The sequence below is a fragment of the Perca flavescens genome, chromosome 24 (genome assembly GCF_004354835.1).
Source record: "Perca flavescens isolate YP-PL-M2 chromosome 24, PFLA_1.0, whole genome shotgun sequence".
NCBI classification, from domain to species: domain Eukaryota; kingdom Metazoa; phylum Chordata; class Actinopteri; order Perciformes; family Percidae; genus Perca; species Perca flavescens.
In genome coordinates this window covers 5,345,349-5,367,432 of record NC_041354.1, presented here as the reverse complement: position 1 = coordinate 5,367,432, position 22,084 = coordinate 5,345,349, and the positions used below count along the sequence as shown (strand labels likewise).

General features: G+C 40.6%; 1 protein-coding gene and 3 long non-coding RNA genes across 6 annotated transcripts in view; 2 read left to right on the top strand and 2 right to left on the bottom strand.

Annotated features, from left to right (window-relative positions):
* Positions 1 to 1,416: 1,416 nt before the first annotated feature.
* Positions 1,417 to 4,162, top strand: LOC114551124 (uncharacterized). 2 transcript variants are annotated; one of them, XR_003691855.1, is made up of 4 exons: positions 1,417 to 1,522; positions 1,830 to 1,883; positions 2,003 to 2,148; positions 4,031 to 4,162. It is a non-coding gene; the product is annotated as an uncharacterized LOC114551124 (long non-coding RNA). The 2 variants fall into 2 exon arrangements; XR_003691854.1 differs by lacking the exon at positions 1,417 to 1,522 and having other exon boundaries at positions 1,573 to 1,883.
* A 5,396-nt stretch (positions 4,163 to 9,558) lies between these two features.
* LOC114550849 (uncharacterized) lies at positions 9,559 to 11,837 on the bottom strand. Its single transcript, XR_003691766.1, has 2 exons — positions 11,472 to 11,837; positions 9,559 to 9,689 (listed from the first exon to the last, which is right to left on the bottom strand). It is a non-coding gene; the product is annotated as an uncharacterized LOC114550849 (long non-coding RNA).
* Positions 10,880 to 13,115, top strand: LOC114550848 (uncharacterized). Its single transcript, XR_003691765.1, has 3 exons — positions 10,880 to 11,889; positions 12,057 to 12,188; positions 12,275 to 13,115. It is a non-coding gene; the product is annotated as an uncharacterized LOC114550848 (long non-coding RNA).
* A 55-nt stretch (positions 13,116 to 13,170) lies between these two features.
* LOC114550847 (potassium channel, voltage gated eag related subfamily H, member 7) overlaps positions 13,171 to 22,084 on the bottom strand; it is a 64,739-nt gene continuing 55,825 nt past the window's right edge. For both annotated transcript variants that reach the window (XM_028571766.1, XM_028571765.1), the window contains exons 15-16: positions 17,297 to 17,474; positions 13,171 to 16,407 (exon numbers count right to left, since the gene is read on the bottom strand). In XM_028571766.1, coding sequence (XP_028427567.1) covers positions 16,123 to 16,407; positions 17,297 to 17,474 — 463 coding nt within the window. In that variant the 3' untranslated portion in view covers positions 13,171 to 16,122. The remainder of the gene's footprint in view (positions 16,408 to 17,296; positions 17,475 to 22,084) is intronic.

Here is a 22,084-nt window from a genome sequence, read left to right as displayed (position 1 = left end):
AATAGTTTAAGGCCCTGTAAGGGATCTGTTCTTGTTGCACTTTGTGTAAATCTCTGAACTTACTGATGTTCTCATCTTCTGTTAATACTAATGGTTGCACTTCCTTTTTATTTGTGGGAAGATTTCAGTTCTACACGGCATAATGTAGCACTGTTTCTTTGTAATATTTGGCTTGTGTTTTTAAATGGCCGTCACCATGGCGCATTTCACAAAATCCTGAGCCTTTTGTTCCTGTGATGAGCTGAATGAGAGAAACATTTTAATAAAACCTACTGAATCAAATATGACTTTTTTTCCACAGTACTTTATGTTGAATTTAAACCTGCAACTTTGAACTAAATGAGTTTAAATATGCACTGCCTTTGCTTTAATAGCAATATAACCCTTTAAAAGCAATATAACCCTTTTCTGGAGTTAGCATGCTCCAATCAGTATGCACCGAGCTGTGGTAATAATTCATAATTAATATTAACAGTCTATGGTGGTAATTGTAGCACAGACATGTTGCCACCTAGTGGTAGAATTAGGGAACTCTAGACTCAGCCCCAAAAGGTACATTAATTGATAAATAAAATAATATACAAAGAAAAAGGCTTGAATAAATAATGAAATATTCAAATACATATATAAAAAATGAATACAAAAATACATGACTGCTGGTAATCTGGATGTAAATTTCTTGCATTTATATACATGCAAATAAAGAATAAAATAAATGTTATATAGACATAAGTGTATGTAGAAATGTAGAAGTACAGCACTAAAACTAAAAATGTCAAATACCAAAAAATAAATTCAGATTTTTTTAAAGCATTCATACATTCATCTTCCAATGAATAACTCACACTTGTATGCATGTATTCATTTTCAAATCCATTTATTACTTTTTGTGTTTTCAGCATTCATTTCAGTATTGATGAAGTCACTTTTGTCTTCCATATTTAAGAACTGTTTAACTTTTTTATACATCCAGCAAGTTGTAGTCACGTACCAGGATTGTAGGGGGTGACCACCAGCAGAATCTAATGTAATAATGATAGACAAGAAAGAAATAAGTCTGCAAATAATTACTCACAACTGCAGCTGCAGAAATGGATTAATAGAGTAATAGAGTAGTGGGTCAAGCCTGAAAGCCCTTGTGCTCCTAACTTGTACAGGTTGAGAGAACAACTAAAAGCATGCTGTGATTTTGCTCAGTGAGATGAACAGATGCTTGAGATGGGACCTGGAGTGGGTCCTAAATGTACTTACTAGACTCGTGATTTTGTATTAGGCCTATATGAGTTTTGTATTGTTGTTCTTTGGCCTTTCCCTTCTCTTGGTATGCATCTGTAAATGATGATGATGATGATGATAAATGAGAGGTATCTGATGATGACCCTCATGTGACCCCCCCCCCCCCCCCCCCGACTTCAGACTGACCCGAAGACGACTCTGCGACCTCTGAACATGTAGCAACTTGAGCAGATGAATTTATGGATTATCAATCAGCTTCATAAAGACGAATGGAGGACGTTATGAGGTCAGTCGAGGCTGAACGGTATGTCACACACAGCAGTCCCCCCCCCTTAGGCAATAATCATCCGGGGCACTATCTCCTCACCATAGGCCGGATACACAAACACACACACGGTTCCTGCGTCCCGTTGTTGCTAACTCACAGCTAGCTTATGCTAACGTCTGTACTGTTGGTCCTTTGGCTGTTGGGGGCGAACAAACAAACGACCCCGCGGTCACATTCACCGGAATGATGCTAGGAGAAAACTACGCATCGCTGTGAGAAGGAATATGGCGTTTGATATCGGTTTTATTAGTGTTTCTGCAAATAGACGGTTGCAGGTGGACTGCTGTTTACATGGTCCGTGGGAGCTGGAAGTCCGCAGGTTGGTCTTTGCCCATTGTATTCATGAACATTTCCACATTCCGGTGCTAATGCAAACTATAAATGTAACTATACATTATATAACCGTTGATTATTGTTGTATGCTTTTTACTTTGACAGTCAGCTGTGTGGCGGCTGCAGTGCTTTGATTAGTCTCCTAGCTGAAGATCTGCAGCCTCAATGGATGTCATCTGGGAAGAAGAGGAGGAGGAGGAGCCTTGTAGAGACCAGCTGAAGGAACATCTTCTCTGAGCTGAAGCTCTGAGGTAGGACATGCTTTCTCTCCGGATTAACAGCTGCTGGCTGTAATGTTGACGGATTGAGTTGATTTGAAAGGGTCAGGTCACACAGAGTCCAGAATCTCAAGGTCAGTGGTTAAGTGTTTGCAGGAGCTTGTGGTAGAGATATTTCCAGTGGCAGAACTGTTACCTTGTGTACGTTAGAGCCAGGCTGTGTTGTGTTGTTTCTGCTGAAGAACTATAATCCGACTATGTAGTGATAGAGCAGAGTGTAAACTGCTGTGTTCCATCTTCTAAAACCTGCTGGTCAGGTGGCTGCCTCGGTGTTGAGAAGGTTGGAGTTTGAAGCCCTCGGCAGGTCTGCTGGGTTTGAAGGAGTAAACACACAAAGCAGTGTGTGAAATGTTTGAGAGAACGTGTGTGCTGAAGCTGAATGTTGTGTCAGCTCATGACACCGATGGCAGCGTTAGCGTTTTAGAGTTGTCGGTAAGCTGTCAGAGAGGACGTGTGAGTGTGGTAGGCTTGGTGGTGTAGTGCTGTTGTTAGTTCTCATCAGTCTCTGACAACGTTTAGCCGGCTCCATCTTCTCCACTCAGATGGGTTTAGAGTTTGACGTTTTGTAGACAAAACACTGAAAATAATGCAGCTGAGTGTGAAAGTAGATTTTCGAAGTTCTTTCTGGTACTTGTAACCCCAACCTTCATCGCTTAGTATTGTTCTCCTCCCGCCCTCAGCTTCACGCATCCCTGAACACACACGTTGCATTTTTTTACGCCTGTATGGCATAGAAATAAATTAAAAATACTTTGCATCATGTATATAAAATCCTTTATTTAAATTGTGTAAGTTCCACAGAATGGTTTGTGAAGGTTGACAGATCTTTTAAACCCACACAACTTTGCTGGTAATTTGTCAGCCAACCACAAAACAGTTTGGAATTGACCGGTGCAGATGACACCATTTGTGTGGTTTGGTTGTCGAAACATTAAATACTGGATCATTAAATCAAACGCACCCTTCCAATCGCTGTGTGTGTGTTTAGTGAGTAAAGAAGTGCGGTCGCCCACCATTATTACGCCAGAGTTCCAGAAGTAGCGTAGCTTGTTGGACCTGCAGTCCGTGGTGTTGGAATAAACTGAAGATCAGGAAACATGACAACTTATTTTTTCTGTCATTTTATTTGGGAGATTTTTGCCATAAACGACCCACAGCACTGAATATCAGGCAGTCAGCTGTAGGAGAAGTTGACGTTAGCCAGCAGTAACTAAACAGCTTTGGACAGGCGGTTCCTCCAGCATGGATTAAAAACCCACAGGTCAACCACTGACCCTGGAACAATTACGAGGCAATTCATAAGAAAACTACCTGTTGTTTATCTCAGCAGATGTCTTTTCTTGTTGGAAGTGTGATGGTGACTGGTTGTTGTGTGTGGGTTTTGGCAGGCGGCTGCTGTTCCCACTTCCTGCGTGCAGGACTGAATCGTTTAGCGGTGCGGGGTATCGGAGCCTTTCCCCCTGGTTCATTTATTTATTTAATTAGTTTATTTGTCAGGGACAATGTACAAAATACATTAAACTTACAAAAAGATGTTTTGTACCAGAGTTAGCTAATGCTAGTTTCCATCTGCAGTCCCCATGATAGGACCAGCTAACGGTTGCAGCCCTAATATTAATACGTATCACAGCTTTCATTATTTCCGGTCTTTGTTGACCTTAGGGTGCAGCTCAGACACTAAATGATGTTAACAAGACAGGACCCGTCCTCTGCTTGGGAGCTACAGTTCTCAGCACTAGTAGCTCTACCTTGTGTCTCGGTGTCTTTTATTCCTCCTTAAGGAAAAGAAATGGACCCAGATGTATTGAAGCAGAACAATCCAATAAACTCTTACTTTCTCTTTTTTTCTCCCCAGATGAGTGCAGAGTTTCCGGACGACAACGGAGAAGTTCCTTCACTCCATTCATGCCGCCTTCTCTCCGTACTCACTGTATACTCATAGTATTGTATGTCATGAAATAATTTAATAAAAAAGTAAGTAATAGTACGTATTATGTCAAAAAAAAGCTCAGAAAAGTCATACATGTCAAAAAGTGTTATTACAATGTTATAACACTGTTATAACATGTATTATGACAAAAAGCTGTCACAAAGTTAAAAAAAGTGTCAAAAAGTGTTATTACATAGTTATTACATTGTTATAACACTGTTATAACAATGTAATAACTATGTAATATGACAAAAAAAATCTGTTAAAAAGTGCTATTACACAGCTGTACACAGTACATGCCGTAAAAGTGGATGTAAATAATTTTTTGTCCATAAAAAAAAAAAAATTTTTTTCTAAATTAGAATCTTCTCTTCCTTTCTCCTACTCACTTTCTCTGAGATGTCCTACTCTGGTCTCTTCCTGTCTCTGGGGTGTCCTAGTGCGGTCTCACCCTTTCTCTGAGTTGTCCTACTCTGGTCTCACCCCTTCTCGGAGTTGTCCTACTCTGGTCTCTTCCTGCCTCTGAGGTGTCCTACTCTGGTCTCACCCCTTCTCGGAGTTGTCCTACTCTGGTCTCTTCCTGTCTCTGAGGTGTCCTACTCTGGTCTCACCCCTTCTCGGAGTTGTCCTACTCTGGTCTCTTCCTGTCTCTGAGGTGTCCTACTCTGGTCTCACCCCTTCTCTGAGTTGTCCTACACTCGTCTCTTCCTGTCCTAGGGTGGTCTTTTCCTGTCTCACTCTTTCTCTGAGGTGTCCTACTCTGGTCTCTTCCTCTCCTACTCTGGTCTCTGCCTTACTCTGATCCCTGCCTGTCCTTGTCTTAATACTCCTACTCTGGTCTCTGCCTGTCCTTGTCTTAATACTCTCCTGCTCTCTTCTTGCCTGCACTTCCTTTCCTAGCCTCTTCCCTATCTGGGGGCCTATCTAAGTGCACACACGCTGATACCGAGCTGTCTTGAACCCGCCACGGCGCCTTTAGTGGCGAAGACAAACCAACTGCGCCACCAACGCATGTACGCATGTGACCGTTCTCCGGGTGTATTTGTCTTTGTCATTCTGGGTGTAAAGCTCAAAATAAATTGACTGTTTTTGTATTGGAACCCATAACCTTTGTGTCTCCCAACCAGCGTTCCATCACACTGAGCTATCAGATCTGATGGACAAGCTCATGGTTAGTTGTGTATTTGTCTTTGTCATTCTTGGTGTAAAGCTCAAAATAAATTGTCCTTTCCTGTGTTGGAACCCATAACCTTTGTGTTTTCTAACCAACATCTCATCACACTGAGCTATCAGATCTGTCAACAAGTGGCATGTGTTTAGTTGCGTATTTTACTTGTTCATTTTGGGTGTTGGACCTTAAAATTTAGTTTGCCATAAAGAAGTTGAACACACAACCTCCTGAGCAGATCATGCAGGTATTATCATGCTGAGCTATCTATGACACTGTGAGCTTTTTGGTTGGAGGTTGTATTTAACGTTCACATCACTGAGGTGAAAAATTAAAACAATCTTCTGACTGAACCGGGACTCGATCCCTCAACCTCATCCTGTCACATCACAGTCTTATCCTGGTGAGCTATTCCTCAGGCTGGGAATTTTTTTTCGTTCTGTTATTTGTTCTTCACACACATTTTTAGCAAGACAGGGGAATCGGGGGTGAGGGGAGGGGGAGTTCTGATCTGATCTGATGCTACATCACATCCACTAGACGTGTCCATGTCAAAGGACGAGCCTGGAGGCCTGCCTTATATTGCCTCTGATTACCTTGTCACGCAGTGGTGTGGGGTCCTTTGTTACCAGCCAAACAAGGCGTTTCCACTGTTAAAAAACTTCTATCCCACTGGTCCCTTCTGCACAGCAATACCACAAAACATTACTAAAAAAGACTAAAAAAAACACAACTCTCTTGCAACAGGTCACAGCCCCGACTTGTCTTTCTTTGTCCTCCTGTTTGTCTACCCACACACCTGTTTCCCGTCCACCTTTAACAACCACATCATTAGATCCTGTGGCCAATCATGAGCTGTGTGTGGGGGGGGTGTGGTCCAGGCAATCACAGCTGCTTCTCATAATCCCAGTCTGGGGGTAGATGCTAGATCAGATGCACTAGACGTGTCCATGTCAGAGGACGTGCCTGGGGTCTGCCTTATATTGCCTCTGATTTGGCCCGAACCTAACGACGTCACATCTAGTGGATGTGATCTAGCATTTACCTGGAGGCATCAGCCTGTCTTGCTGAGCCACTTCTCTCTCTATAATGAACATTAAAAGCACCATGCAAGTCCAAGATTGCCAATTCGGACCATGTGGTCAGAGCTTGTTAATAAGCAGCTGAATGCTGTGTGGGACAAAGGATGTGTAGCCTCTTTTAGTCCCCTGGGGGCAATAAAGGTTTCATTCATTCACTCATTAATTCAGTCATTCATGTGCCCTCCCACTCCTGAAAGTTTTCATTATAAGAGATAGAACTGGCTTAGCAAGACAGGCTGATGCCTCCCGGTAAATGCTAGATCACATCCACTAGACGTGTCCATGTCAGAGGACGTGCCTGGTGGTCTGCCCTATATTGCCTCTGATTTGGCCCGAACCTAACGACGTCAACACGTCTAGTGGATGTGATCTAGCATTTACCGTCTTGCTTAGCCACTTCTCTCTCTATAATGAACATTAAAAGGACCATACAGGTCCAATATTAACAATTCGGACCATGTGGTCAGAGCTTGTTAATAAGCAGTTGAATGCTGTGGGACAAAAGGATGCTAGATCACATCCACTAGACGTGTTGACGTCGTTAGGTTCAGGCGAGGGGGAGGGGGGGGTAGGTAGATGCCAGATCAGATCCACTAGATGTGTACATGTCAAAGGACGTGCCCTGTTATCCTTACCCTCCTCACCCCTGAACCGACATTCAACTGTTTATTAACAAGCTCTGACCACATGGTCCGAATTGGCACTCTTGCATGGTGCTTTTAATGTTCATTATAGAGAGAGAAGTGGCTCAGCAAGACAGGCTGATGCCTCCAGGTAAATGCTAGATAACATACACTAGACGTGTTGACGTGTTAGGATGGTTAGGTTCGGGCCAAATCAGAGGCAATATAATGCAGGCCACCAGGCACGTCCTCTGACATGGACACGTCTAGTGGATGTGATCTAGCATTTACCGGGAGGCATCAGCCTGTCTTGCTGAGCCAGTTCTATCTCTTATAATGAAAACTTTCAGGAGTGGGAGGGCACACGAATGACTGAATTAATGAGTGAATGAATGAAACTTTATTGGCCCCAGGGGACTAAAAGAGGCTACACATCCTTTGTCCCACACAGCATTTAGCTGCTTATTAACAAGCTCTGACCACATGGTCCGAATTGGCACTTGCATGGTCCTTTTAATGCTCATTATAGAGAGAGAAGTGGCTCAGCAAGACAGGCTGATGCCTCCCGGTAAATGCTAGATCACATCCACTAGATGTGACGTCGTTAGGTTCGGGCCAAATCAGAGGCAATATAAGGCAGACCACCAGGCACGTCCTCTGACATGGACACGTCCAGTGCATCTGATCTAGCATCTACCCCCAGACTGGGATTATGAGAAGCAGCTGTGATTGCCTGGACCACCCCCCCACAGCTCCTGATTGGCCACAGGATCTAATGATGTGGTTGTTAAAGGTGGACGGGAAACAGGTGTGTGGGTAGACAAACAGGACGACAAAGAAAGACAAGTCGGGGCTGTGACCTGTTGCAAGAGAGTTGTGTTTTTTAGTCTTTTTTAGTAATGTTTTGTGGTATTGCTGTGCAGAAGGGACCAGTGGGATAGAAGTTTTTTAACAGTGGAAACGCCTTGTTTGGCTGGTAACAAAGGACCCCACACCACTGCGTGACAAGGTAATCAGAGGCAATATAAGGCAGGCCTCCAGGCTCGTCCTTTGACATGGGCACGTCTAGTGGATGTGATCTAGCATCAGATCAGATCAGATCAGAACTCCCCTCCCTCACCCCGGTTCCCCTGGCTGGCTAAAAGATGTGTGTGAAGAACAAATAACAGAACGGAAAAAAATCCCAGCCTGAGGAATAGCTCACCACGATAAGACGGTGATGTGACAGTATGAGGTTGAAGGATCAAATCCCGGTTCAGTCAGAAGAGTGTTTTAATTTTCGCCTCAGTGATGTGAACGTTAAATACAACCTCCAACCAGAAAGCTCACAGTGTCATAGATAGCTCAGCATGATAATACCTGCATGATCTGCTCAGGAGGTTGTGTGTTCAACTCCTTTATGGCAAACTAAATTTTAAGGTCCAACACCCAAAATGAACAAGTAAAATACGCAACTAAACACATGCCACTTTTTGACAGATCTGATAGCTCAGTGTGATGAGATGTTGGTTAGAAAACACAAAGGTTATGGGTTCCAACACAGGAAAGGACAATTTATTTTGAGCTTTACACCAAGAATGACAAAGACAAATACACAACTAACCATGAGCTTGTCCATCAGATCTGATAGCTCAGTGTGATGGAACGCTGGTTGGGAGACACAAAGGTTATGGGTTCCAACGCAAGAACAGTCAATTTATTTTGAGCTTTACACCCAGAATGACAAAGACAAATACACCCGAGAGAACGGTCACATGCGTACATGCGTTGGTGGCGCAGTTGGTTTGTCTTCGACTCCACTAAAGGCGCCCGGTGGCGGGTTCAAGACAGCTCGGTATCAGCGTGTGTGCACTTAGATAGGCCCCCCAGATAGGAAAGAGAGGCTAGGAAAGGAAGTGCAGGCAAGAAGAGAGTAGGAGAGTATTAAGACAAGGACAGGCAGAGACCAGAGTAGGAGTATTAAGACAAGGACAGGCAGGGATCAGAGTAAGGCAGAGACCAGAGTAGGACACCTCAGAGAAAGAGTGAGACAGGAAAAGACCACCCTAGGACAGGAAGAGACAAGTGTAGGACACCTCAGAGACAGGAAGAGACCAGAGTAGGACAACTCAGAGAAAGGGTGAGACCGCACTAGGACACCTCAGAGACAGGAAGAGACCAGAGTAGGACAACTCAGAGAAAGGGTGAGACCGCACTAGGACACCTCAGAGACAGGAAGAGACCAGAGTAGGACATCTCAGAGAAAGTGAGTAGGAGAAAGGAAGAGAAGATTCTAATTTAAGAAAAAAAAATCCAAATTTTTTTTTTTTTTTTTTGGACAAAAAAATTATTTACATCCACTTTTACGGCATGTACTGTGTACAGCTGTGTAATTTTAGACATTTTTAAACAGATTTTTTTTTGTCATATTACATAGTTATTACATTGTTATAACAGTGTTATAACAATGTAATAACACTTTTGACACTTTTTTTAACTTTGTGACAGCTTTTTGTCATAATACATGTTATAACAGTGTTATAACATTGTAATAACACTTTTGACATGTATGACTTTTCTGAGCTTTTTTTTTTGAATACGTACTATTACTTACTTTTTATTAAATTATTTCATGACATACAATACTATGAGTATACAGTGAGTACGGAGAGAAGGCGGCATGAATGGAGTGAAGGAACTTCTCCGTTGTGGTCCGGAAACTCTGCACTCATCTGGGGAGAAAAAAAGAAAAGTAAGAGTTTATTGGATTGTTCTGCTTCAATACATCTGGGTCCATTTCTTTTCCTTAAGGAGGAATAAAAGACACCGAGACACAAGGTAGAGCTACTAGTGCTGAGAACTGTAGCTCCCAAGCAGAGGACGGGCCCTGTCTTGTTAACATCATTTAATGTCTGAGCTGCACCCTAAGGTCAACAAAGACCGGAAATAATGAAAGCTGTGATACACAATATTAGGGCTGCAACCGAGCTGGTCCTATCATGGGGACTGCAGATGGAAACTAGCATTAGCTAACTCTGGTACAAAACATCTTTTGTAAGTTTAATGTATTTTGTACATTGTCCCTGACAAATAAACTAATTAAATAAATAAATGAACCAGGGGGGAAAAGGCTCCGATACCCCGTGCACCGCTAAACGATTCAGTCCCGCACGCAGGAAGTGGGAACAGCAGCCGCCTGCCAAAACCCACACACAACAACCAGTCACCATCACACTTCCAACAAGAAAAGACATCTGCTGAGATAAACAACAGGTAGTTTTCTTATGAATTGCCTCGTAATTGTTCCAGGGTCAGTGGTTGACCTGTGGGTTTTTAATCCATGCTGGAGGAACCGCCTGTCCAAAGCTGTTTAGTTACTGCTGGCTAACGTCAACTTCTCCTACAGCTGACTGCCTGATATTCAGTGCTGTGGGTCGTTTATGGCAAAAATCTCCCAAATAAAATGACAGACAAAATAAGTTGTCATGTTTCCTGATCTTCAGTTTATTCCAACACCACGGACTGCAGGTCCAACAAGCTACGCTACTTCTGGAACTCTGGCGTAATAATGGTGGGCGACCGCACTTCTTTACTTACTAAACACACACAGCGATTGGAAGGGTGCGTTTGATTTAATGATCCAGTATTTAATGTTTTGACAACCAAACCACACAAATGGTGTCATCTGCACCGGTCAATTCCAAACTGTTTTGTGGTTGGCTGACAAATTACCAGCAAAGTGGTGTGGGTTTAAAAGATCTGTCAACCTTCACAAACCATTCTGTGGAACTTACACAAATAAACTAACGTTATTCTGAAATAATGTGGAACGCATTGCTATCTTAAAAGGCTAATTAAAAAGTAAAAGCCATTTGCTTTCACACTCGGCACTCATTTATTTTCAGTGTTTTGTCTACAAAACGTCAAACTCTAAACCCATCTGAGTGGAGAAGATGGAGCCGGCTAAACGTTGTCAGAGACTGATGGGAACTAACAACAGCACTACACCACCAAGCCTACCACACTCACACGTCCTCTCTGACAGCTTACCGACAACTCTAAAACTAACGCTGCCATCGGTGTCAGGAGCTGACACAACATTCAGCTTCAGCACACGTTCTCTCAAACATTTCACACACTGCTTTGTGTGTTTACTCCTTCAAACCCAGCAGACCTGCCGAGGGCTTCAAACTCCAACCTTCTCAACACCGAGGCAGCCACCTGACCAGCAGGTTTTAGAAGATGGAACACAGGGAGGACAGCAGTTTACACTCTGCTCTATCACTACATAGTCGGATTATAGTTCTTCAGCAGAAACAACACAACACAGCCTGGCTCTAACGTACACAAGGTAACAGTTCTGCCACTGGAAATATCTCTACCACAAGCTCCTGCAAACACTTAACCACTGACCTTGAGATTCTGGACTCTGTGTGACCTGACCCTTTCAAATCAACTCAATCCGTCAACATTACAGCCAGCAGCTGTTAATCCGGAGAGAAAGCATGTCCTACCTCAGAGCTTCAGCTCAGAGAAGATGTGTAGAAGCTTCCTCTTCTTCCCAGGCTGCAAATCTGCAGCTGTGAGACAAATAAAAGCACCGATCGTTCCGGTAAATGTGACCGCGGGGGTCGTTTGTTTATTCGCCCCCAAACAGCCAAAGTACCAACTGTACAGACGTTAGCATAAACTAGCTGTGAGTTAGCAACGGTACACAGGAACCGTGTTTGTGTATCCGGTCTCGGTATGGCGAGTGGATAGTGCCCCGGATGATGATTGGCTAAGGAAGGAGACTGCTGTGTGTTTGGCGTTCAGTCCAGCCTCTGACTGACCTCATAACGTCCTCCATTCGTCTTTATGGAGAGGATTCATAATCCATAAATTAATCTGCTCAAGTTGCTACATGTTCAGAGGTCGCAGAGTCGTCTTCCGGTCAGTCTGAAGTTGGGGGGGGTCTGGATAGTCAGTGCCACATGAGGGTCATCATCAGATACCTCTCATTCATCATCATCATCATCATCATCATCATCATCATCATCATCATCCTCATCATCCTCATCATCGGTCTTGTGTGTGATCAGTGTGTGCTTTTCTTCCAGGTGGGCAGCACAGGTGTAGAGGCTGCCTGGTCTGAGTGCGAGAGGTGACCGACAGGTTTCTGTCTGTGGTAGCACAGCTGCTCTCCAGCAAAGGGTTCTTCTACCTCATTACTATAGCAGATAATGATCCAGGTGAGTTCACTGATGCCTCGGAAATTATTTTCAGTGCAGGAAACATTCTGGATTACAATTATAGTATGTTTTCCTTTTCTCACCAGAGGAGATTATCCGTTTACTGGACATGTGGTTTGAGTGGAGAGTCATGCTTATCCTCCATAGACCAGAGCTGGAAAAGAGAGGCTGTTCATCCTGCTTCCATAGGAGCTAACAAACATGGAACTGTCACTGATAAATCTGCTGAAAGGATTACAGGAATTGATGAGAAGAAATGTTTTCAGGATATCATTTTTTTTGGACTGACTGGACAATATTGTCTGCAAGGACACATGTTTACTGCAGAATCCTCAGACGTCTGTTGTGAAGAACTTTCTTATTAAAGCTCTGCAGAACAAAGACACTTTTCTTTGCAAGAAATTGGTGAAATTGTAAGTTAATGGGTCCAGACTATAAACAGCCACATTCAACATGTTTCATTTAGATTAGTAGAACACTTGGCAATGTGTGATGCTGAACTTCAATCAGTCTAACTTTTGACACATTTCATTTGACCCCCTTTTGGTCCCCTAATCATTTTCCCACAGTCCACAATTCCACCTGATTGAAGTTGTTTTTGACTCTCAGCATGTCACACATGTTTAGTACACAGACGTCTCATCACACAGTAGGAGTTTACCTGCATGTGAAGCAGCTCAGTGCTGTTGAGTTCCTGTGGTTGATTCGGCAGCTTGGTGGTTGACGCTCTCTCCCTCTCTTTGTCTCTGCACCTCCTGTTAACAGTGTATCCTGTCATGCAGCTGTAAACTCTGTTTTCCATGTTGAAGTACAAACCCAGCCGAGTTTTCATTTGTAAAGATTGCAATGAAGTCAACTTCTACACACAACCAATGTTGGAGTAAAGATCGTATTTTGTTACTGACAATAAACACTTTCTAATCAGTATGCATTCTGTTTATTAATTTATACAATAGCACATTCCCCCCCCCCCATTCTATTTACCAGATATTTAATGTCTTTAAATATAGTTAAGAACAAAAAACATTCAAATTAGCTGTTAAGTGTTGCATTGTATAAAATACAGTGGCAAACATTTAAAAAATGCATAAAAACAATTGTGAACAGCACTAGATTGTAAAAAGTGACATTTATATCCAGTACAGCAACTTTTTTCTAATCTGTGCAAAAGTTTGCAAATCCCATGAAAGTTCAGTAGACTCTTCATGCGTTGGACGCGTCGAGTTAGGCTTTAGCAACTTTTGTTCTACATCTGTGCTCGAGAAAGAAAGCTTATTTAAAAAACAAAACAAAAACAAAACAATAAACACACCCTGCGCTCTGCTGGAAACACTTGGATTGTCCTGTAAAGGTACTTCTTTTCTCTCATCCATCTATTTCTTCATTATTTCTGACTTCTCTGGTTCCCGCTGAAGGAGTCAGGGGACAACATTAAGCCCAGGCTTTAGATGACAGTAAAGTGTTGGGTTTCAACATGCTAAATTACGTTCAATAAGGTTAAAGTGGATGTAGAAACTCTGGAGAAATTATATGAGAATCAATGTGCAATATTAAATCAAGACAAACTATTTCAACGGGACACAGTACATGCAGCACCCGGCTTAAAGCCCGTCACTGAAGTCTTGCTTGCTACACTTAGAGGCTGTGCATTGCATTCGTCACCTTCCCATCACCCACCAGCAGTCCACAGCATTCTAACCAACATCAGGGGCTTTAAAAACTATCATCAGGTACATAGAAAAATAATAATGGCAAATGAAATTTTGTTTTAGAAAAATAGGCCTAACCATTATTTCTAAATCTCTCTGGATGATGTGCTGTACCTTACAAATGTCACACACAGTTGATTGAGACCTTTTATAATTTAGTCAAGTGCGGTCTCCATGCAATACATGAGCGGGTGTTGGAACTTGTGTAGTTAGGAAACTAAATAAATGACTAATTCAATTTTGTCATGCAGTTCACCCTAAATTGTTTCAGTACGTTTACATCGGACGGTGGAGAAGCAGGTTTTTGTTGCATTGGATTGATGTCATTTGTAAAGTCTAGAGCAGGCTTATAAAGCTAAGGCTGAGCTGTGTCCTCGGCCCAACACATGAAAGAAAACATTTTAGTTTTTCTGATGATGCTTTCTTAGTGGTGTTTTTTTATTTACTAAATTGTACTTTTTAAGAAGACAATGGAAGACCCTAAGCATGCAACCAAAAACTATGGTGTGGGATTGCGTCGGCTCTATGGAAAATTCAGGATGTCGATTCCTGTCTGCCAGTCAAAAGTTTACCTACACTTGTAAGGGACATTATGTCAAGGCAGTTTGGGGATTTTATGTCTACAGCTGTTCTTTTTCTATGACGGAATGATGGAGAAAACCAGAGAAATCTGCCAGCTCATGTTTCATTTGCTCTGGGAGAGACGTCTGGCCCTCTCCCATTCAAACAGATTTCCAGCCGGCCAGAACCTGGACAGACCAATCACAACAGGCAAAATGAAGATTTATTTTCTTATTTTCTAAATTTTTTGTGGGTCGTCTGAAAATCTGATGGGTTAATAATATACATGCAACTACTTACAGTACTGTATGTTAGAAATATTGGTGGTATAGAAAGCTATAGCAAACTCAGGTCCCAGCATAACCAGTGCGAACAACTACTGTACAATTTTGATGGACTGGGAACAGTGGTCTGGAAGAAAACTGTCACCTTCTGCTGGAAGATAATCGATTCGGATGATAAGATGTCCAAGAGTCGCCAAAAAATATCTGCCATGATTTACTGTAGAGCCGCAGACAAAGAAATACATTTACAATCATTCTTTCACAGAAGAACAGTTGCGAAATAATTAAAATCCCCAAACTGCCTAGACAAACTGTAGATGTCCCTTACAAGTTTTGACTGCAAATACCCCAAAACCAAGCTTACGCAATATTGATAAGATACATGTGGTTATATGCTAATTCTGGTTTTTGAAATCTACTAATTCCACAACTTTAAGCATTCTTTTTGTTGTCTGAACATGCCACTCAAACATCCCATGTGTGAAGGTTGAGTTGTTAAACTCACATAGCAAATTAATTCACAACATAAATGCTGTTAAAAGATGCTTTTTTTCTTTGTTTAGGTTGTATACAATTATCTCCAGAGTGTATTAAACTCTAGAACTATACCAAGATTCAGTTCATTTCCAGTACTGCATCATTATTGCTTTCAAAGACTGACAAAAGTCTCGTTGTGCTATTGGATGTCCACACAGCCTCTACACACATTAACACTACGCTGTGTTCTGTTTTTTTGAGCTGAAAAAGACGTGATTTTGCTTTGTTGTGGCGATGCTGTTTACAGTAGGCACGCTAAATATACAGATAGATTAGATAGATAGTTTGTGACTGCGTCGATCGTTGCTGCTGATAGAAGATGAACTTCAAAGCTGTGGAGTGGAGTATAGAAATGCCTTGGAACGAGTTTCAAGTAGCTTTGTCCCTGTGAAGAGGGAAGAGTCATAGAAAATGAGACTTGATAGCTACAGTCGTCTCTAAGCATGCCAAGATCACACCTGATTGCCTGGTAAGTTGCAGTGTGTGTAGAGGAACATGCGACAGGAGAAAAGAATCCATGAGAAACAAAAACATGCATATCTCATATCTCTTTCAGAAAAATCACATTAGGTGCCTCATGTTGCTGGCAGTGTTCTATTTAAAATATGTACACAGTAGATGATGACTTTACATATGTAATAATATAGCGTATAAATACCTCTGTATAAATGGACTTTATACATTTAAATCAGAGAGTTGGAAGGGCGGGGGCTGGGAGATTTTCCAAAAAGGGATGGAAGAAAGTCTACAGTTTGTTTTCCTTTGCATATACAGTCTCTTTCTTAGACCCTGAGTCAAGCTTGAGAGAAGACCTTCGGTCGACGTTGAAGGGCTCGGGGAGGCCTACTTTCCTGGAAGCCCCGGGTCAGAAACTGGCCTGTGGAGTCCCAACATTCCTGAGCTGCTGGGGACATCAGGTAGAGAGGCCTGTCGGCCTGATGGGAACCTCAGTGGCTGTTGGTGGTGGTGCTGCTCTACAGAGTCCATGCCGTTTTGTGTGTGTCTCTGCTCGGGGTCTGTGTCGCTCTCGAGCAGTCCAGCAAAGTTCCCGTGTGGAAGAGTCTCTGTGTGAAGGAGGACTGTGGAGGTATCTTTGGATTTGTTCGGGGCCTTTTCTGGGCCGGGGCTCTGAAGAAGACAGAGTGCAGTGGGCGTCATGAGCCATTTGGCAGAGAAACTAAAGACAGATATATCAAAGGAAGTAGACTACACACAGCTACCTTATGAATGTCTGTTGAAACTAAACCAGCTGACCGAGCACATATTACTGCAGAGTTTTGACATGGTCTGTACATGATATAAACATTTACAGTGTTTTATGATGGCTTTGGCTCAGTTCACAGCATAGTTTCAATGCGCAAAACTGTTCATGCAGAGAGTCAGACCTCAGGACCTCAGTACAGTATACAGACGCATCATATTAGCACAAGTTTTAATGCTAATTACTAAGCGCACAGATCACTGAATCAACGCAACATGCTTTTACGAATGTGTATTCATACTTAATGTGGGTATCATCTAGAGTTACAGTACTTTTAGTACCAGGTTTTTGCTTCCCTGGACAGTTTCCTTGCTGAGCTGTGGCAGCACAAAGAGGAAATGATGTACAGCAACTTTAGCTTTGGAAGATGTCCACTTGATTTGTCTATCTGTAGCAAGGTTATTATAGATTTACATTTCCAATTTGTTTTTATTCTATTTTATTTTTGACTTTTAAAATTTATTTTCACAATCATTATTTTATTTTTATGATAGTAGTAGTGTAACGTCTGACTAGTATATTAAATTCAATACACAAGTTGTTACAGTATTTTTAATTCTGACCTATTTGTTTCTCATTGCTGTTTATATTATAGGTATAATCTTGAGGAAATGAGCACTGCAGACTGTTTAGTTTGTCAGCATTATTTGATACTAACCATTCGATTTTAAAAAGCAAAGAATTATTAACATTCTGGAATGAGCGTACTGATTATTTTCATTAATCTGTGGATTATTAATCAGCAGGGTGGTGTACCTGTGGCCGAGGCGGGGCCGGAGCGAGGCAGAGCTCTGACACCGGCTGCACCCTGATGGCTGGCCTCTGGTACTCCGGGCTGGAGGTGACGGTGCTGTAGGCGGGGGGGCCGGACGTGGTTTGCCTCTGGAGGAGCTGCAGGATGGCCTGGATGTCTGAAGTCATCTGGGACTCCAGTCTGATGGACAGACAAAGAATAAAACAACAAATGAAGTTGTCAAACATTGTGGTTGCAAGAATTTCTCCTAAATTACAGTGGTTGAGGCACCCTGTGGTGAATACTAACTTGAACAAACGCTCATTAAGAGTTGATTGTTTAGCTACTCAGTGTTTCTAATCAATACTGATTCACCTACGGATGTCATCATCACACAGAACAAACCTGGAAAAAACCTGCAAATGAATAAGATGCCTGTTTATTAAGTCTTTTCATTAAAATAAGTCATCTAATATTGATTGGTTGATGTCACATTTACGACAACAATTAAATGTGTAATGATGCTGATCACGACCACTGATTAAACCAGTACTATAAAAGCCCAGCATTCTTACTGTGCTGCTATCAATGTCACATCTGTACAGTGTTTTAGATGTGAAGGTTTAGTTTGCCACTCTTTAGCCATGCTTGTGTTATAATGTGTTGTACTTAATTTTGCTAATTTCTGCAGTGACCTAATTTCACCAGAAGTATCAATAATTACATCTCATCATCACTGTCGCTCGGCTGTCAGCCCTAAAAGTAATATGATGAAAGATATTATCTTTTGCCCTACTTTTCTCAGGGGAAGAAACAAAATAGTAAGCCTAGATGGCAAAAGTAATCTATTGAAACACTGTATGTCGTGTTTCTCCCCCTTTCTATACAGTTGACTAAATGCTATCATTATGGGATGGTGGATGGGTGGTCAATACTAATACCAAACACTAGAGGGAGACTCAACCTTACTACTGCAGAGTATTATCTTAGCCCCGTGCTCCTAAAATGCACATTACCCAGGAAGAAGAGGAATTCTGGCTTAAGTAAGAATACTCAATTACTTGTAAACACTCTGCATTCAAAATCTTACTTAAGTACAGAAGTATTATCAGCAAAATGTACTTAAAGTATCAACAAGTACTAGTTTGCTAAAAAAATGGCCCCTGTGACTGATGTTAAAATGTTAACCAGTAACTGGCTGTGAATAAAATAAATATACATGTACAATCCCTCTGAAATGTAGTGGAGTAGAAGTATAAAGTAGAAGGAAATGAAAATACTCAAGTAAAGTACAAGTGCCTCATAATTGTATAGTACAGTCGCTTGATATGTTGACGGAGGAGGTTTCTGCTGTTAGACAACAGCAGAAGGCCATTATGAGCTTGGTGGAGGAAGTAAAACCTTTAAGACCACAAATCATCGAGAAGGAAAAGAGGATTATGCAGCTGGAAAATCGGGTGGAGGATCTGGAACAATACACAAGCATAAACAACATCATAGTCACCGGGTTAGTTATCAAACACCGATCATATGCCCGGGCGGCGACAACGATGAACGGTGGGGAGATGAGCGAGCAGGATGCTACATCGGTGGAGCAACAGGTGACGGCATTCCTCCACTCTAAAGGGATAGAGTTGGACAGGGGCTACATTGAGGCCTGTCATACTCTCCCCCGAAGAAACAAAATGGACAAGCCAGCCACAGTCATGCGTTTCACCAACAGGAAACATAAAACTGAACTGCTGAAGCAGGGAAGACGGCTGAAGGGCACGGATGTGTACTTGAATGAAAAATTGACCAAGAAAAACGCGGACATTGCCAGGAAGGCCCGACTCCTTAGATGGAACAAGAAAATACAATCCACGTGGACTGCAAACTGCAAGATATACATCAAGCTGAATGGAACACCAGAGCAAGCTAAAGTCCTAGTCATTAGGGACTTGGAGGAGCTGGATAAATACCAATGAGACAAAGCATAATAAGGTAATGGCTTTTACATCCAGTAGTAAGAAAGAGAAAAAATAAAAAAAACATGTCACATTCTGATAAGAATTCATCGGCATCCGTACTGGATACATTTTCATATACAGAGTATAAAATGCAGAATATAGAAAATAATATTGATCCAGAAAATAATTTACTAAGCAATATCAATACCAGCTGCAGTTATTATACAGAGATGAAATTTAATAAAACTTTCCAATTAGAATACAGTATATCAATTATCCACTTTAATAGTAGAAGCCTATATTCCAACTTCCATAACATCAAAACATATTTAAGCCAATTTAAGAACCAATTCAACATCATAGCAATATCAGAGACCTGGATAAAAACTGAGAAAGGTGTGGACTTTGAAATTGATGGCTACGAACTGAATTATAAAAATAGAGCAAATAGAAGTGGAGGAGGTGTGGCTATATACGTGGATAAACGATTGAAGTATAAGGTGGTGGAGAGTATGACAGCAGCTGTTGATGATTTCCTGGAATGTATTACAGTAGAAATTTGTATGGAAAGGACAAAAAATATAATTATGAGCTGTATATACAGAACTCCTGGATCAAATATTGAGATATTTAAAGAGTGGATGGAAAATAATTTTACAAAAACATTGCAAAAAATCATGTTCTTATGTGGAGATTATAACATTGATCTATTAAATAAAAAAAAAGCATAAAATGACAGAAGATTTCATAAATACAATATATAGTATGGAATTATATCCAACAATCACTAGACCCAGTAGAATCACATCTCATTGTGCTACATTAATAGATAATATTACAAACAGTATGGAAAATAATGTAGACAGCGGGCTATTATATCATGACATAAGTGATCATTTACCTGTTTTCATTGTCTATTACTGTAATTATAGGAAAACCATGGACATTAGGCATCTCAAATACAAAAGAGTAAGAACTGCGGAAAACATAAATGCTTTTAAGCAAGAGTTAATGAAACAAAACTGGAAAATATTATACGAAGAAAATGACATTGATAAAGCATACAATCAATTTTTAAAAACTTTTATAACATTGTATGACAAACATTGTCCTGTAAAACAATACAGTGACAGACAAAGTAAAACAAATAGCCCATGGATCACTAAGGGTTTATCTAATGCCTGCAAAAAGAAAAATACACTTTATAGAAAACTTATCAAGTATCGTTCCCCAGATGCAGAAAATAAGTATAAAAAATATAAAAATAAATTAACTAATATTATAAGGATATGTAAGAAAGAATATTATAATAAAATATTAGATGATAATAAAAATAACATGAAAGGTCTATGGAATATTTTAAATAGTATCATTAGAAATGGAACTAATAATGGGAAGGCAAGTTACCCAGATTTTTATATTGAAAACGGCAAGAAAATAGAAAACATGGAAGATGTGGATAGTGGTTTTAACAATTTTTTTGTAAATGTGGGACCAGAATTAGCAGGAAAAATAAAAAATCCAGATATAATAGATAGGGTAAATGCTGATCTGTGGAATTGTAAACCGACCTCTATTTTCCTTAGAGCAGTGGAAAGAAATGAAATAATAAACATTGTAAAAAATTGTAAAAGCAAATGTTCCACAGATTGGAATAATATTGATATGATTATAATAAGAGAAGTTGTTGAAGAAATTGCTGAACCACTAACTCATATTTGTAACTTGTCTTTTCAATCTGGTAAATTTCCAAACAACATGAAAATAGCAAAAGTAATACCGGTATATAAAGCTGGGGATAGACACCTTTTCACAAATTACAGGCCTGTTTCTATACTCCCCCAGTTCTCCAAAATCCTTGAAAAACTTTTTACAGAAAGACTTGATAATTTTATCAAAACACCCAAGCTTTTAGTTGACCGTCAATACGGATTCCGGACAGATAGATCAACAACTTTGGCACTAATGGAATTAGTTGAGGAAATTACAAATTGCTTAGATAAAAAGAAACATGTAGTGGGAATATTTATAGATCTAAAGAAAGCATTTGACACCATAAATCATGAAATTTTATTACATAAATTAGAGAAATATGGTATCAGAGGGGTTGTATTGGAATGGGTGAGTAGCTACTTAAGAAACCGGCAACAATATGTGGAAATTGGGGAACATAAATCAACATATATGAACATAACGTGGGGTACCACAGGGGTCGGTCTTAGGACCAAAGCTCTTCATAATTTACATTAACAATATATGTAGAGTTTCAAATATATTAAAATTTATTTTATTTGCAGATGATACAAATATTTTCTGTTCTGGTGATAATTTACAGCAGTTTTTGGAGATGATCGCACCAGAAATTACCAAATTAAAACAGTGGTTTGATGTAAATAAACTATCATTAAATATAAGCAAAACAAAGATAATGTTATTTGGAAAACAAAAAATTAACCCTCAAGTAGAATTAAAAATTGATAACATAAGTATTGAAAGAGTATACGAAAATAAATTTCTTGGTGTGATTTTAGACCACAAAATCTACTGGAAACCTCATATAAACCATGTCAAAGTTAAACTAGCAAAGACCATAGCTATAATAAATAAATCAAGACATATTCTAGACAATAAATTATTACATACTCTGTATTATACCCTCATACAACCATATCTAAGTTACTGTGTGGAAATCTGGGGAAATACATACAAAACCAACCTACAGTCGTTATGCACAATACAAAAGAGAGTAATCAGAATCATAAATAATGTTGGATACCGGGAACATACAAGTCCTTTATTCTTCAAGTCACATATTCTGAAATTCATTGATCTGGTTAGATTTAAGACAGCACAAATCATGTT